This window comes from Spinacia oleracea, chromosome 6 (assembly GCF_020520425.1).
Source record: "Spinacia oleracea cultivar Varoflay chromosome 6, BTI_SOV_V1, whole genome shotgun sequence".
In the NCBI taxonomy this organism is placed as follows: Eukaryota; Viridiplantae; Streptophyta; class Magnoliopsida; order Caryophyllales; family Amaranthaceae; genus Spinacia; species Spinacia oleracea.
The window spans coordinates 90,099,033-90,117,021 of NC_079492.1; the positions used below are offsets into that span (position 1 = coordinate 90,099,033).

Genomic DNA, 17,989 nt, shown 5'->3' on the forward strand with positions numbered 1-17,989 from the left:
ATCAAGATTCTTTATTTCATCTACATCCTCAAGAACTTTAACTAAACCCAAATCAGCAGTCCTATTAGCTATAGGAGCTAAGAAAACAGAGAATGCAAACATCACAAATATTCGCTTGAACATTTCTCCACCTTCCACTAATTCACCCATCTTAATCTCCAACAGACGCAATGGAATGGTTGCATTTTTTTTAACTTTAAAGTAGTCTCTCCACTGATTTTTCAAACCTACATCCTTAGTCCTAGTGCTGCTATCTACAATAGGATTGTCAGAATGTAATGGGAGAAGAAACACATCATGCACATCACATGGACTAAATATGATTCCTTTCCAGCTTCAATTTTAAACAACCAACTAACAGGATCAAAATGATCAATCAACCAGGGAAATAATGTTGTATCTAACTTAGAAGTTTGCGTAGGTAAAGATAACAACCAACCGAATCCAATTTCTGAAACAACCTTAATTTGATTTGAATTGAATGTTTCTATGACAGCTAACAAAGCAGTTGGTCTACACTGGGTAGTCAAGTTTGAAGTACTGCAACCCCCATCCAAGCTGAAAAAAAGTTAAACAGGTAAAATTTAGACTTTTAGCAGTTAAAGTTTGGTTATTAACAGTAAAAGTTATGTTTCTGATGATGGAAGAATTTCTTAATATTTACAACAAATACCATAACTTTAACCTACATAAGTACAACTGTAATATTTAAAAGGAAAAAGTTGACTTTTAGCAGGTAAAGTTAGGAGAAAAAAGTCAAAATCCTTAACTTTATATTTAGAAATCTTGTTTGTAAGATTTGACTTTAACATCAAAATCCTCAACTTTACCTTCAAAATCCTTAACTTTAACTTCAAAATCCTCAACTTTAAGTTCAGAATCCTTAAACTTTAAATTTAGAAATCTTAACTTTAACTTTAGAATCCTAAACTTTTAATTTAGAATCCTTAACTTTAATTTCAAAATCATAAACTTTAACTTTAGGTTCCTTAACTTTAACTTTAAAATTTTTAAGTTTAACTTCAAAATTCTCAACTTTGAACTTCAAAAATCTTAACATTAACTACAAAATCCTTAACTTTAACGTCAAAATCCTCAACTTGAAGTCTAGAGTCCTTAAAACTTTAATTTCAAAATCATAAACTTTAACTTTAGGATTCTTAACTTTAACTTTAACTACAAAATTCTTAACTTTAACTACAAAAATCTCAACTTTAACTTCAGAGTCCTTAACTTTATAAAACAACTTTAACACAGAAAAGTTCAAATTGAGAAATAAAACAAATTGTAAAACTCACATCTGGACATCATTTTCAGCATCAACAGGAACATTAGCATCAACCTCAACCTTAATCGTTGCCTTCTTCCCTTTGGTTTTTATTTCAACCAACTCACTCTTAACCATTACTTTCTTCTCCATGACTCCCGGCTTCTTCTTCCCTTTGCCTGTCGGTTTAACCAAGCCAGCATTAACATCCTCGTCCTCGTCCTCGTCCCCGTTCTCATCCTGTTCCCAGTTCTCATCCTGGTCCTCATCAGTATTAACATCCTCATCATCTTCATAAACAACATCGTCATCATCGTCATCATATTCAATATTTTCTGAATCTGGATATTGAATGTCATCATCTTCTTGTAAAATCTCCTTCACATTAACAGTTTTACTTCTCGGCATGATTCAATGATGTCAAAAATCACTGCAAAAGTTAAACTCCCATTAGATGAAAAATTTGTAAATATAAAAGTAATAGATTTAACTGTTAAAGTTAAGATATTAATAGAAAAGTTAAGTCTTAAATGATTGAAAACTGTCTTAACTTTTATGCCAATTTCCATAACTTTATTATATAAAACTATAACTTTAACACAACAAAGTACAACAGTGAAATAAAACAGACTGAAAGACTCAATTTAGTTGTAGAAAGGTAAAAACGTGAAAGTTAGACTACTACCAATTAAAGTTAAGTTATTCACAGTTAAAGTTAACTCAATTATCCTAAACTTTAAGTCAATTATCCTAAACTTTAACTACAGAATCCTCAACTTTAACATTAGAACCCTCAACTTTAACATTAGAACCCTCAACTTTAACTCTAAACCCACTCAACTTTAACTACAGAATCCTAAACTTTAACTTTAGAACACTCAACTTTAACTCTAAAATCCTAACTTTAACTCTATAATCCTCAACTTTAACTCAATTATCCTTGCAACTTTGATACAGATTCAATGATTCACGTGCTTGCAACTTTGAATACAAATGTTCTTCACTATTAGGTGAATAACCTTAACTTATTAACAGATTTATAAACTTTAACATTTATATAACAGAAATTAAAGCACAAAATTGAAATCGCAGCAAAGGAACAAAATCGCAGCAAAAACAAACGATCGTTGAAGAAAAACCTTAATCAATACACACAAATACAAATTCGAAGCAACACAAACAAAACGTGACATAATTGGAAGAATAATTCAAGTAGAACAACTAAAATAATTAAACCTAGTTATCAAAATACGAAAAATCAAAGAAAATAGGTAGAAAACTAACCTGGATGAACTGTCGAGGTAAATGTAGCAAAATCGCGAAGAAATTGCAGAAGAAATCGCAAGAAGTTGCGGTTGAGATGCAGAAGAGAGAAATTGCAGTTGAAATCGCGAAGAAATCGCACCTGAAATCGCAGCAGAAATCGCAGAAGAAGGAAAGAGGAGAGAGAAAAGAGAGAATTGGGAAGATGATTGAAGATCAACTGACTTTCCCTAATTCGCGTTTCACTTGTTTCACTTCACACGTGCCAATTATTTTGAGTTGCCTAATATGGGCTTGGTGTACAATAATTTATTGTACACCCATTTTAAACAAGATTTTGTGTTTATATATCAAGTGCGGCTCATTTTTAATTATGCTTGTGCTGCCCATTTCTATATCAAGTGCGGGCTTATTTTCCTATTTGGCAGCACCAAATATGTCAAGTGCGGGCTCATTTTCAAAATTGGCAGCACCAAGTTTGTCAAGTGCGGGCTCATATTCTAAAATTGACAGCACCACATTAGTCAAGTGCGAGCTCATATTCCAAATTGGCAGCACTTGAGAAACATCAAGTGCGGGCACGCCATGTGCTGCACATGTAAAAGCCCGCACTAAACCCCTTAAAATGAGCCCGCACGTACTTGAGCTTTTTTCCTCTAGTGTTTGATCAAGGAAGGCCTGGATATGCATAAACTGTTTGTTAACAAGAGCGGTACTTCATTGCAGTTTCTTCATCCACCAGAAGAGGACCCTCACATTCTGCCGGGTTTTTTCAAAGTAATTTTGTCCACCATGTGTATCGAGGGTTCTTCAGCAAATATTCAGGTGGATGGTTCTTGGCATAAGAACAATCACAATGCAGGTATGGGATGGGTCTAGGAGAATAGCGTAAGGACTGATGATTTGGTTATGGGTGAGGCTTCCTCAGGAACTACAGAAACACCCTTACAAGCCGAAGCTTTGGCCTGCCTCTATGGTATGAGATAGGCGTGCCAGGCTAATATGAAAAATGTCACAATTCTGTTAATTGGACCTTGGATGAAATCAAGATTTTTGGGAAGACTTTTTCCTGGTGCAGCGTTCTCAAGGTGGAAAAGGTGCATGTGAATCGAGCTCACGATCAGTTAATTTGCTTTTCTAATTTCCCATAGTACGTTTTATTTAGCTAGCCCATGTAAAAAAAAAAAAAATAAAAAAAAAAAAATAAAAAAATGAAAATTTAGTTTCTGTCATCCGTTTCAGTTTCAACTCTCAACTCTTCCACACTTCCACTTGTCCTCTCGTCGTTGAAATTTTACCAATATTAACCAAAAAAATCTGCAATTCGAGTTTTTTAGTTTTGGAACAGTAATCATAAGTGTCTGCGAACAATTACGACGTCCATGGCTGCGGCGACGGCGATAGTGGTGTCGGCAGGACCAAAAACAATACTCATAACAGGAGTAAGCCGAGGTTTAGGCAGAGCCCTAGCTCTCGAAATGGCCAAGCGAGGTCATTGCGTCGTCGGATGCGGCCGTTCTCAAGATAAAATTAATTCTCTTCAAGCCGAGCTTCACAATTCTCCGTCCTCATCATCCTCAGAAGAATCCTCTCATCTTCTTCTCAATGTCGATGTGGTAATTATAGTTCATTGGATTTATGTATCTTTTGAGGGAATTAAGAATTTATAAGTTGGAAAGTTATGGTTTGAATTTTGGTATTGTAGAGGTCGAACAATAGTGTTCAGGAACTTGCGAAATTGCTTGTTGAGAAGAAGCGGATTCCTGATATTATAGGTATGTTATTGTCTTCTTAATTCAGTTTCAAAATTTCTTGTTGATTTGGGTATGAATTATATTAGGAGGGCAATTGTTTTTACAGTGTGGCTTAAAACCAGGTTGATTTAATTGTAAAGGGTATTGGAATTCTTCATCTAAATCACCATACATTTGCAAGAGTTTGTCTCACCAACGATTTTTTGGATTCGGGTTACGGTTGGTTATGTCAAATGTGAATCGTGCTACCGTAGCTTTTTTTTGTGTGTGTGTGTGGAATATAAGTCACTCGATGTTTATATGATTAAGGGTGTTATAGAAATAACTTTTCAACAGTTTGAGTGTACATTTGTGTAAATTTGGAGACCTCTTATCCTGCAACAGATTGGATTTTGTGAGAGGTGCTGGGGTAGTGGTACGGTAGGTTAATTAGTGTCTCTGTTGGGATCGGATTTAATTGTTGCATTACTAGTTCAAGTTATGCTGTCAATGTGGCAATTAATTACAGATGGAAGGAGTATGTTGTAGAAGGGTTTTTGTTGTTTATGTTAACTAGCTTTTGAGCCCGTTCCATATGTCTTTTGAAGTTTTAATTAGTGAGTACTTGTGATTTTTGGTAATATATGAATTAAATAGAGGTGTAATTTGAAGGTTGGAAAAATATAAAAATTATATGTTGAATAAATATTGGATGTTAAAGGGGTGGAGTGGAAGAGACTAATGAGTATATTAGACTATTAATAACTTGATGTTGAATAAGGAAAATGAAGTGGAAGAGGCATTATAAGTTGTAAATCATAGAAACAATAAAGAAAAGTTGAAAAAAAAAATAAAAACAAAATGATGGATGAAAAATATGAGATGCCACATGGTTTCTAATAATCTATGGTGTTCCTAGGTATAGATGAGTTAGATGTCACTAATGAAAATTAGAGGTGCAATTTTTATTATACAATACGAAACCAAGGGTCTTTTTATTTGGTTGTACCATGAATGAGCTGAATTTAGAGTGATTTATCTTTTGAAGCAATAGAGTGATTTATCTTTATGTGGGTTTAAGTTGCATTTTTGTCTTACCAAAAAAAGTGTTGCATATTGGAAAGATTTTAAAATACAGAGCAACTAGTTATGGTGCTATTAGCCTCTTTTCCCGAAGCACCAAAAGGTTATTTAGAGACCAGAACTTATCATTTTATGTTAAGTAAACATAAGATTTTGAGTTTAATGAGTAACATAAAATACGAGTATGATAGGCAACTAACCTTTTTACCCAATGAGTGTTTTTTATCATGGATTCTTGAGTATTGAAGGCTTACTTAAACTTGGGTATGATACGAAAAGGACTTTATTTTCTAAAGCGCTCTTATCAGAGAGGAAGTGGAAGATTTTGTGAAAGTACTACGAAGTATTCACCTTATAAAAGCTAATAACATGAGCTCTGGAATTAGTTTTGAAGCAATTATGGTTCATGTATTTTCTTGAGAATAATATTTTTCAAAAACTGTGAGAATTTGTCAAAAAATTATTTTCTCATGCAGTTAAGGAGGATAGGAGACAAAGGGTATGTGTCAAATGCTTTCTTTTCATGCTTGCATCTATCATTCGAATAGTCATACTATATATTTTCTTGCAGTAAACAATGCAGGTACCATTAACAAAAACAATAATTTGTGGGAAGTTCCAGCAGAAGAGTTTGATACTGTGATTGATACTAATGTAAAGGGGGTTGCTAACATGCTCCGTCACTTCATCCCTGTTATGATAGAGAGGAAGCATGGGATCATCGTCAATATGTCATCTGGATGGGGGCGATCCGCTGCTGCTCAGGTAAATAGTTGTGTTGTTATATTCTGCTCTAAGTTGTACGTGCAGTGTTAGTATTGGGCAAATAATAAAGCTCATGTGCTATCATTTTCTAGAATGCTGATGTATGTTGAGGGCATTAGAGTGCTTATAGGCAAATGTTAGAAGAGCATATTCCAAAAGTAAAAAAGGAGATAGAATAATACAATTTTATTACCATCAGATTATAACAGAACATCAATAGCCAATTGGTCCAATAGTGAATATGAAGTGAAGGTTTGACCTTTTAGGAGCAAGTGCATGGAATAGGAAGATGTCAGCTCTCTATAGAAATAAGGAGAACTAGCTTGAGAAGCCAAAAACTGCATTCTTTTAGGATAAAGGGATAATATTTGAGCTTCACTGATGTAATGTTGGTAAAACTATTTATTCCTATGCATGAAAGATGAGAATGAATGAGATGTTATAATGGGGATTTCCCTGACAGTTCAGGGAAGTTGTTGAGTACTTGAAGTTTTACTAGTCCATGAGCAGATATGTATATTGTAAACTATGTTACTTGGGCTCTTCGTTAAAAGGATTTATTGCCAATTAGTATATGTAAATAATGTGGCGACCAACTTTTCTTTTCTCAATTTAGAATCTTTTAAGTGTCATGGAAACATTTTATGAAGACAAGGTTGAAATGTGAGATACTGTTAAATTTTGGGAAAATGTTAATGAAGACAAAATCTCTTCAACTCTGGTAGGTTACCATGGAACTGTTTTAGATGCCTTCAAAAAAATAATCTTAGTACTTGGCGAGTTTGCTTGAAGTTAATGATGGTTTTGCTGTTTTCTAAAGATTGGTCATTGGTGAGCTGGTGAAGTAGGCTATATGGGGCAAAGTCATGATTTTCCGTATGATAATTGCATTGAGAACATATGTAATGGGTGGCCTCTGAAAGAAAAGGAAGATATCTGCGAATCTGCGATGGGTTATGGTCTAGTTGCAAGTTGCAGCAACCCAAGAAAGAACATTAGTGTTAGTGACGTGAATTGATTATTGATTAATATTGCTAGGTTTTCTTCATTTAGGTAAACTCCTGCATGGTTAGTTGAATCGGCTTGCCTCATAGAGTCGTAATTTCCTGCTTGGGACCTATGGATATGAAATACGTGCCAAACCTTATAAACAACCAAGATGAGAAAGAGCACCTAAAAATAATAGATTATCGTGCAAATATTTTGTCAGATTAACTTTAGATGGTTCACGAAGTTGCTTGATTTTCTTTTTTGCTTGTTTACCTGGATAAATATATCTTTTTCTGTCCCGAAACAGTTTCCTAGATACTGTGTTACTCTCAGCTGCCTGTGACATATACAAGTAACGACAAGAAATTTTTCAGAATCTTTTGAGTAGAGTTTCTTTCATACTGCTGCTACACAATGTAAACCCAGAGTCCCGCTTGTAACGACAGACATTTACTCAATAAAGGGACATCTATGAAGTCAAATTATGACATTTTGTCATTAGCTGTGTTATTAGGTGCATGCTCCAACGAACAATAATTGAAGATGGCGGTGAACATATTATTTGCATCAAATAGGTCTTGTTCTTGGAAGGTGTTGGTGCAGTTGAAGAAAAAATAATTACATTATGTGCTTGGCAAAGATGAGGATATTTTCATGGATATGTTTTGTTTATCTGGGAAGCAATTAAGGTGTTGCTTAGAAAAAAAATTGATCAAATTATATTTGGAGATAAATAAAAACAGGAGCACTTAAGAAGATTCTGAATTAGGATGTCGAACCTTTTCATGGCTTTGCACTGTGAAGAAGTTGGTGTTGATAGTTGAGTGCATTGGAGAACATGTTTTCATCACTTTACAAATTGTTCTCACGCATGAAAGAAACATAAATTTTTTGCCTCCTTTTTCTTTTTGATCTCTAGGCAAAACATGCTTCCTTTGTCCCTAAATTAATGTTATACGAAGTACCACTTTTGATTGATGGCCATTTTAAGGATTTGACTTAATTTTGGGGATGACCTAAAACAGAACTGTGGCTTATGTTTTAGGGGCGTTGGAGGGAGCATTACATATTATTGAGATACCTGAAAATTGTATACTTGAATCTTGAATTTCTAAATATCTTCCTTATATTCGTAGAATTCTGAGGAATCCAGATTATTTTGTTATAGGAGGCTAGCTGACTTCTCCTGTTTAATATTCATATCTTGGATTGTCTCTTAAGCCAACATAAATCCTTACGTGTTCTATTCTGCTAGGTTGCCCCTTATTGTGCTTCAAAATGGGCAGTTGAGGGTCTGACTAGAGCAGTTGCGAAGGAGCTGAGCAGTGGTATGGCAATTGTTGCTCTTAGTCCTGGAGTGATACACACTGAGATGCTCGAGTCGTGCTTTGGCAGTACAGCCCATGTTTATCCAAAGCCTGATAATTGGTATTAATTTTTTCTCGTCTCTATGCAATAAGTTATGAGCCAGTAATATTTTTCTCTCAAAAATGTCGCATGCCTTCCATCGTGGAGATTGATTTTGACATTCTCATGAAATTTGATTGCATTTGTTTCTGATTGGCTTATACCCCGTATTATGTATCAAACCTAAATCTAGTACATCCTGCCATCCCTATAGCCAGATAGGAAGCAGCTTCTTGGTGGCTATGGTGGTGCTTATTTTTTGTGGCATTTACGCCCGGCCATCCCTACTGAAGGTTTGAGGCATTTAGCTGTTGGCTTCCTCCACTTATAGTGTACATACATAAGACCTAACTATTTAGTCGTCAACAAAAGATAAAACAGAATGAGGGGTAGGATGTACATTGGTGAGAGCCTCCAACTAGCTCTCCACTCTCTCCCTACCACTGTTTTTCTACAAGATACTCTCTAAGAACCTCCTCCAAAAAAAAACCAACATTGGTAAGTGTCTCTCCATGTACATACACCTAATTGTGGTCCCATAAAAAATAAAGAATCATGGACACATGTCATGTGATGGTAGATAGAGCTAGTTCTCCAAAGAAATAAAGGGGCTCTTGGCCAACAACTAACTTGAAATAGCTCTTCATGAAGAGCTACCCAAGAGCCCCAATGTTGGCAAAGAGCTAGTTCCTATTTAAGAGCTAACTACTTGGGGAGCCACTCCAAGAGCTAGCCCTAATGTACATGCTGGACCTTTAAGTTCCAGTCCTGTAAGTTCAGATAAGTTCCAATAAGGTCATATAAGTTGAATAAGGCCCTATAAAGTCTTATAAATTCCAATAAGCTTCAATGAGGTCCTATACATTTCAATAAGGTCCTATAATTTCCAATGAATAAAAAATGTAATATTATGATTATTATATGACTATTATTTGTGTTGGTATATTAAATAAATCATATTTATATTTTTATATAAAAAAAAATCCTTGGTTACTAATTTACGGTTAATAAAGTATCAATGGCTACATCGTATTTTTAGGTCGGATGCGAACTTGGATTTTAAAATTAAAATATTATTAGTACGGAGTAATAATTTATAGGAAAAATTGACAGCAATAATCCCAACTATGGTCAAATAATCCTAACTATGGATTGTTACAGAATAATCTCAACTATGTTAGGTTCATTTCATTCCCAAAATGATCCCATGACCTGAATAAACATGTTAAAGTATTGACATGTCAAGCTCTTATTGGTCATTGATACTTTTACTATATTTTTATTAATGTCATTACTATTAATACTATTATTAGATAATATTAAAATTATGATTAATATTAATATTATTATTGGCATTATTAATATTATCATTAATAATACTACTCCATATATTCATTATATTAATATTATTAATAATATAATTTTCTATGCATATTGTTATTACTCTTATTAATAATATAATATGATTAATATTATAATTATTATTAATATTAGTATTATTATTGTTGTTAATGGTACTTGTTTCGACCAGAATCCCGTGATTCGCGACCCATATGGATGATGGCGGAGTCCGTTTTGGCAAAAAAAAGGTCGTTTTCAAGGTTAAAACACTTTTTTTTCTAGCTTAGGATGCTTACCGTAAAAGTTAGCATATTTAACAGTTTTACTTTTCATCATTATGTAAAAAAAAAAAAAACACTTTTCATTTACATTTTTTTACCATGGAGAAAAAAGGAAAATTATTATTTTAAAAAATTACCTGCTAAACCGTTTCCAAGTCAATTGGGATTATTTTGGAAGGAACATAACATAGTTGAGATTATTTTGAAATAGTCCACGGTTTGGATTATTTTGAGCAGGACGACCATAGTTCTGTCAATTTTTCCAAATTTATATTATTAATAAAAACATCGAAGTGCAAGACATAATTATTAACATAAGAAGTGAATAATAATTACTTTATTACTTTGTATTTATTAATATTGCAATTCACTATTATAAATATTCCAATGGTTAAAAGTTTACAAATAATTTAATATTCCTCCTTCCCGATATACTTGCACCACTTTCCTTAAGACTTCCCAAATTATTTGACCATTTTTATAAAAGGCATAAACCAACTATTTATTTATTATTTCGCTCACTTATTTTGTGTCCACTTTACTTACTACTCCCTGTAAAAACATTGAAAAAAATAAAACCTCCCTCTCACATCTTCAAAAACCAATGACCCACTTTCACTGACTATACTAAAAAAAATACTCTACTATTAACTACCACATAATAGAATACAAAGTCTTATTTGAATAAATTTTTGTGCCAGTCAAAGTGGGGCGAGTAAATTGGAGTAAATTGGAACAGAGGGAGTAAATTTTAAATAAGGTCTCATAAGGTTTTATGAGTTAAATAAGATCTAAGTTAAACAAGTACCTGTAAGTTCAAATAAGTCCAGTTCAGATAATTTACGATTCTAAAAGTTGACGGGAAAACACCATGAAAGGAAAATATGATATTTCGCCTATGTGACAAAGTATACTTGACACCATATGCTAGTGTTTTTTTTTTTTTTGATAAGCTTGTGGTTCATTTTATTAATGCCCCATAATCAGGGGGTATTTGGTAGCATTATGCCCATGGCATTACAAGTAATGAACCAGCAGTAATGGACCAGCAATAATGAACTCTATACTAGACCCATGCAAGGAACTCATCATTCCTGGTTAACCCTTGTTTGGCTAAGGTGTCTGCCACAAAGTTCGATCTTCTGCTTTTGTATTTTACCTCCACCTCACCCTTCAATGTCAGACCTCGAATAGCATTTAGGATGAAGTTGAGGTTCCAAGGCCCCCCGTTACTCTCATTGCACCATTTCACTGCGTTTAGAGAATCTGATTCCACGCAAAATTTCAGACTCATTGTGCGGTTGCTGCTCAAGTGTATTTTAATGGCCCGGTGTATTGCAAACACCTCCGCCCAATTAATTTCCATTGGGGGAATTGGCGATGAGAATAGGCAAATGAAAGCCCCGGAGTGATGGCGTAGTACCCCTCCTATGGCTGATTTTGTGTTCAAGGGATCCATTGATGCATCGACATTCCATTTCACCATGCCATGTGGCGGTGGACACCATTCAATCAGACTGATGGGTACTCGTGGGCTAGGGGGAGTCGACCAATTGAGGCATAGTGGGTCTCTGAGTATGTCCTCTGAGGTGTATGGGAAGGGATCACCCCACCCTTTGATCCACCACCCAATTCTTAGGAGGATTAGGTTTTGTACCTGGTTGGAGGTGCATGGATGACCTTTCAAATATTCTTGCATTCCTTTCCTTCCACACTGTCCAGAGTATGATGTAAAAAGTAGAGGCCCATACTTTTTTGAGGAATTTCCCTTTGAGTGGGCAAAGCCATTGTTCAAAGGCCTGCCTTAGTGTGAGGGGGGAGATCCAGCAAATACCCCATATATTGCACCACCATGTCCACAGGTTCCATGAGAAAGTACAGTGGATGAATAGATGGCTGTGGTCCTCTTGGCAGTGCCCGCATAAAACGCATTTTGATTCCTCTTCCGCAATAATTCCCAGATTGACAAGCTTCGATCTCGTGTTTAGTCCTTCCAGAATTGCAAACCATGTGAAGACCTCAATTCTGTGAGGCACAAGACCTCGCCACATTCCTTTAACTGCCGCAAGATGAGAGACAGGTTGTGATTTTGCAATCTCATGGGTGCACGAAGTGCTAGTGTTCCTACCAATACTTGGAACCTTGATTTTATCCTGCATGAAATACTTTATGAGAACATATAGTGTTTTCGTTGTTAATATTTTATGAGAAAAGAAGAGTGTTTTCGTTGTTTAAAACGGAAATATCCAAGGACAATACTGTACCTGTAATAATGGTCTCAAGGCAAGTTCTTGAGCAAATCATAACCGCTTTTCACACAAAGTGATATTTCCCATGCTGGGATGTTTATCTCCATTGGCTTGGTTGATTCATGCACCACGGCTCTGGTACTTATGGTACGAGTCCACATCATGATTTCAGTGTTTTCTTTTTGTTACAGAATGCGTTTCATGGTGAATGTTACAAAATGTCCCTGCACTGCTACAATTTGTTCAGCTATTCTTTTTCTTTTACATTTAGTCGAATTTATTGGTATGACAAGTTAACAAAAGATTTTTCCGGTCTTGTTATTGAATTAGTTTTATTCATACTTTTCCAACAGGGCTCCGAGGGCAGCAACCATGATACTTAATCTGACTACTGCTGACAATGGTGCATCTCTAACTGTGTAAAGACGAAAGATAACAGCTAACTTAAAGAATGTTTTTTCCGTTTGCACATTGTTTTTTTTTGTAATACGCTGTAGTTTGATAGACTATTATGCGCGAGACTCATGGAATGTGTATTAGCAAGCTATTTTTTATACAAGTATTCGAAGTTGTTCGATTACTTTGGCTGTCACATTGTTTTCCTGTCCCGTTGACATTGATATTGTCAAATTGACTCAATGTCTCAATCTTCTCATTAATCTATACATACTATTCCCTCCGTCCCTAAAAGATTGACCCATTGCAAGTTTTTAGGTCAGACTTTATAAACTTTGATCATGACTTGTCATTAATCTATAAGAAATAATATATTCAGGTGTTGGATCCATATATATACTTTTGAAATATAAACTTTTTATAATTTTTACTCGTGTAGAATTAGAGATAATTACGTTTTAAGTCGTGTCTTGGAAACCGTGAAAAGCCAAATGGGTCAATCTTTTAGGGATGGAAGGAATAATTACCTAAACCTATTCAACAACCTATTTAGGAAACATAACATAATATGGACTTTTACTCTTGACTTCCTAATAGATTTAGTGTCTAATTTTAACGCAACATCCCCTCAAGATGGAGCATGAAGATCTCGAAAGTCCTTGTTTAAAAAAAAAAATCTAAATGTTCCTTTCCCGACGCTTTGGTGAAAATATCTGCAAGTTGCACATTCGTAGACACATACGAAGAGCAACTAATTCATTCTTTACTCGCAACTCAGATAAAATTACAGTCTTCTTCAATATGCTTTATTCTTTCATGAATTTAGTGCAATATGAAGAGCATACTGACCATCATGCTTATGCTCCGCACCCAAATCTTGTTGTAGTTGTTTTAACCACTTCTTTTTTTGCTAAGCAAGTAAGGATAATATTAATTTCCACAAAACAGAATACAACCTAGGCTAACTCAAGGGGAACAAACCAACTAGGTTGGACCATTCCTCATAAGAGCAAGCACAACACAACTAAGTTTCAGAGATTCTGAAACCACAAACTATCCTTCCTACTTACATTCTTTGGCATTACAGCCATCACTCTACTCTTAACTGTCTGCTTTAAAACAGTCATTACATTCAAAACAGTAGGGAAAACTTTATCCCAGAAACTACTATTTCTACTCCTCCAGATCAGATAGATCAAAGCAACCATGCTAGCATACATAACACTTTTCCTAAATTTGGAACTGCTGCTGTTAGACAGTTGTCTAACTCCTCTCTGTAAGGTAGTAAGGGAGCTGTGTTTTAACCACTTCAACTCATATGTCAATGACGCCATCTAAAGTGAGAGACTGTATATTGCTTCTTAATCTTCGAGAAATCGGGGAAAGACCAAGCAACACGAAGCATCCATTCATAACGAACAACTTGCTCAATATGAGTCACACTGTCCTTCTAGTCGTAATGCACTTTATGTCCGTAACAGAATCCCTTGACCCTGACACTGTTTCAAGTACCTTACTATTCTCAATGATGCTTCCAATGGTCCTCCTTTGGTGCCTGCATTAATTGAGACAAAACGTGCATTGAATATGTCAAGTCTGGCCGAGTTACTAACAAGTATTAAACGACCAATTAGGCGCCTATATTTCTCTCTATAAACGAGCTCCTTTCCTTCTGCCAGTGCTAGTTTGTGGTTCTGCTCCATCGGGAAATCTGCAGACTCTACACCTAATAGACCTGTCTCTAAAATAATATCTAGACCATATTTCCTGTATGATACGTAAAATCCATTGTTACTACGTGCAACCTCCAAGCCTAGAATGTATTTCAGATAACCCAGATCCTTCATTTTAAAACATTGGCTCAAGTATGCTTTAACACTATTCAAGGAAAAAAACTGAAGGAAATAATGCCCTTGGTCTAAGTTTGCATTTAATGCATTTAATGCTAAGTCTAATAAATGCGGTTCAGTATTAATTAACAAGTTAATAATTCAGTGAGATCAAGTGATCTGAATGTCTGGCTAGAGGTCGTTTCATTCAAGTGGAATTAATAATATTAATCCACAGCTTACTCTTGACTGAACCCGTAGGGTCAAACAAATAGTGCTTAAACGGATCAAGTATTTAAATGAATATAATATTCATTAAGTACTCTAATTATGGTCATTCGGAAATGATAGATCTTGGTTCCAATGGGAGCTAAAATCATCAAAAGGCAAAGAAAGAATAATTGTCGGAAATGAAGATATTACCGGAAAAGAAAATATGGTTCATAACGAAATATAAATATTATCCAAGACGAAGATATTGCCGAAAACGGAAATATGGTTCGTACCGGAAAATATTACCGGAAATAGAAATATTTCCGAAATCAGAAATATTGCCGGAAACGAAAATATTACCGAAATCAGAAATATTGTCGGAATCAAAAATATTCTCGGAATCGGAAATATTATCGGAAACGTAAATATTGTTCAAATCGGAAATAAATTCCGGAATCGGAAAACGAATCGGAAGCACGACGAGTGACCGCTCGACAAGCATGCCCGCGAGACGCAAGGCCCAGCGCAAGCGCCAGGCCCATCGCCTAGCAGGCCTGCACGGAGCAACACTGGGCTAGCAAGGCGCAGCAGCAATGGGCCGCAGCCACATGCGTGGCCTGCTAGCATTGTGCGCGCACAGCAGCGCCCAGCGATGGGCCGCGTGTCGTAGCGCTGGCCAACACATGGTGGTGGCTTTCTTGCAAAGAAAGCTTAGGCGCCAAGTCTACTTCCGCGACAAGTATCTTGGGCCTCAAGCCTTTGTTTCCTAATCCTACAATTGTTGGAGTTCTAGTATAATTAGAGTTTAATTATTTCCAGATTTTCTAAAGAGTTTGCGTTTAACTAAAAGCATAAAAACTTTAGTTATTCGATTCCTAGTAGGATTACAATTCCCTATTTTTCACCCTATAAATATGTGGTTCATGATCACAATTTATAACAGACATACAAACATTGAATTAAGCACATAATTCATAATCTTTGCCTATCACATTTGTGAGTGTCCCGAGTGCACAAAACCTTAAAGAATATTCTAGTTGGTTGAATCTAAGGCGGATCCGGACGTATTGTGTACTTTCTACGGAGGGGAGACACACGGAGTCCTTTAATTGTTCTTGTTCGGTTCGGGAGCAGCTAGGGAAGACACGCATCACATTGTATGTATATTAAATTATGTTAATTGACTATGTGGCAATTAATTTGGATTCCTGGCATTATGGTTTTTCCGCATGAATATATTGTTCATAACCTTACAGTGGTATCACGAGCCTCTAATTAATTCCATAATCAATTATAGTTAACATGGATTAAATTTTATAAATTTGCAAAGAATTAAAGGGGTGAATTAATTTGATGTAATTAATTGCAAATTCATGCGATTATTTAATTATATGTTCGCAGGATTTTCGGCAATTATGTCAATAATTGTCGGAATATTATGTTTTTATAGTGAATTCTGCAAGTAAACGACGTTTTAAAATTTTGATACAAATCATAGATTTTTGGTCGGATCCAGAATTCCCAAATTCGAAGCCTAACTATGACTTTTCGGAGGTTTTAGTTTTTCGAATGGAAAATTTGTAATTTTTATAATGTTAAATTAAATATTTGCGAATCTTGTATGTAAATATTGAATTTATAATTGACCTACTGAATATGTTAACAATTTTAAGGTCTAAATTTGTTAATTATACAACCTAATTTGTAACTATAATTAATTTGTTGAATTACGAATAAATTAGATTTCGTTTCGTTTTTCATAATTAATTGATAATTTAATTGGGATCCCATGATTAAAAACCACCATAAAATTTGTTAAAGTTATGAAATTTTAAAATTTTATGACCTATATTTTAATCCCTTTAAATCATGTAATCGGAAATTGTTTTAATTAATAAATTTTTGATTTTTTCGCCTAAATTTATGAAATTAATATGGATTATTAATTTTTCATTAAATTTAAATTATACAGGTTTCGTTTTTATATATAAAACGTTCACGAACTTGCACATACAAAGCAACGGAACGCCAAGTGTTACCCTTAAGGGGTGTTGCAATGGTGCAGGCATGCGACAACGAGCAAGCTAGGGAGCTCGTCGCCCATGCGGTGCTATGGCAACGAGCAACACAAAGAGCGCACGCGAGGGCTATGGGCCTGAGCAGTGTGTGTTGTGTACGTGTGAGCGAGCAAGGCGAAGGGGCAAGTGCGCGCACAAGTCCAGAGAGTGATGGCGACGAGGCATCGAGCATTGCCCTCGCGCTATGCGCGTCTGTCTGCACTGTGTCGCGCCCAGCGAGCGATGGCGACGAGGCATCGAGCGATGCCCTCGTGCCATGCGAGCATGCCAAGCAGTGTTTGCGCCCAAACGAGCGTTGGTGCGAACCAACGAGCGCTGGCCTAGGCGAGGCTGTGCGATGGCTTTGGGCCTAGCCGACACTGCTGCCTTGGCGAGGGATGGGCCTTGTGCCCACGTGCCTTGCCTTGGCCCAAATGGTTCATTGTAATTTTTCGTTGAGCGACGAATTAAATTGATTTTAATTTTGGTGCTTATAATTTTTCTCGAAATTTAATTTTGTTAGTTTAATTCTTATACTTAATCTTATACTTCCTCCGATTTTTAATACTCGCAACGTTTGTGTATTTTACACTATTCACATATTCAATTTTGACTATTGTTTGTGCTTTATACGTAAGATAAAACATAATCATGTAGGACCTTGTTAGATTCGTCTCAATTTGTATTTTCAAAATATTAATTTTTATAATTTTTGCTTAAAGAGAATCAAAGGTATAAATGATCAAAGTTTTGCATAGGCATGCGTGAAAGTTACCAACGTTGCAATATTAAAAATCGGAGGAAGTACTAATTATTTAATAAAATTAAAACCTTGATAAAATTATAATTAATTAATTTTAATCAACTGAAAAATAATCAAGGGATTTAAAATTGTTTTATTAGTTTTCGGTTGGACTAGAAAATACATTTTATGTTTAAAATTAGTAAAGAATGTAAATTCTTGGTTTAAGTGAGAGCCTTTATTCATAATTTCTAAACTCTTGATTAGGTCCTTATTCCTTTTGTAACACCCCGACCTTTAAATCACTTATTAAAGCATAATTAGCAGCGGAATTAACCTAATTTGGTCGGGACGTTACCTGCCGTAATTCCCT

At 35.3% G+C, this 17,989-nt stretch overlaps 1 protein-coding gene across 1 annotated transcript; it reads left to right on the top strand.

Moving 5' to 3' along the window:
* The first annotated feature begins 3,762 nt into the window (after nucleotides 1-3,762).
* Nucleotides 3,763-12,959, top strand: LOC110805434 (NADPH-dependent pterin aldehyde reductase). Its single transcript, XM_022011037.2, has 5 exons — nucleotides 3,763-4,146; nucleotides 4,236-4,305; nucleotides 5,918-6,111; nucleotides 8,357-8,529; nucleotides 12,733-12,959. Exons 1-5 carry the CDS (start codon nucleotides 3,913-3,915, stop codon nucleotides 12,800-12,802), a joined length of 741 nt encoding a protein of 246 aa, XP_021866729.1. The 5' UTR covers nucleotides 3,763-3,912; the 3' UTR covers nucleotides 12,803-12,959.
* The last annotated feature ends 5,030 nt before the right edge of the window (nucleotides 12,960-17,989 follow it).

Excerpts from the sequence above, each read along its gene's own strand:
- LOC110805434 (XM_022011037.2), top strand. The coding sequence starts at position 3,913 with ATGGCTGCGGCGACGGCGATAGTGGTGTCGGCAGGACCAAAAACAATA. Across the intron at positions 6,112-8,356 it reads GGCGATCCGCTGCTGCTCAG|GTTGCCCCTTATTGTGCTTC; the intron begins GTAAATAGTTGT and ends CTATTCTGCTAG. Across the intron at positions 8,530-12,732 it reads TATCCAAAGCCTGATAATTG|GGCTCCGAGGGCAGCAACCA; the intron begins GTATTAATTTTT and ends CTTTTCCAACAG.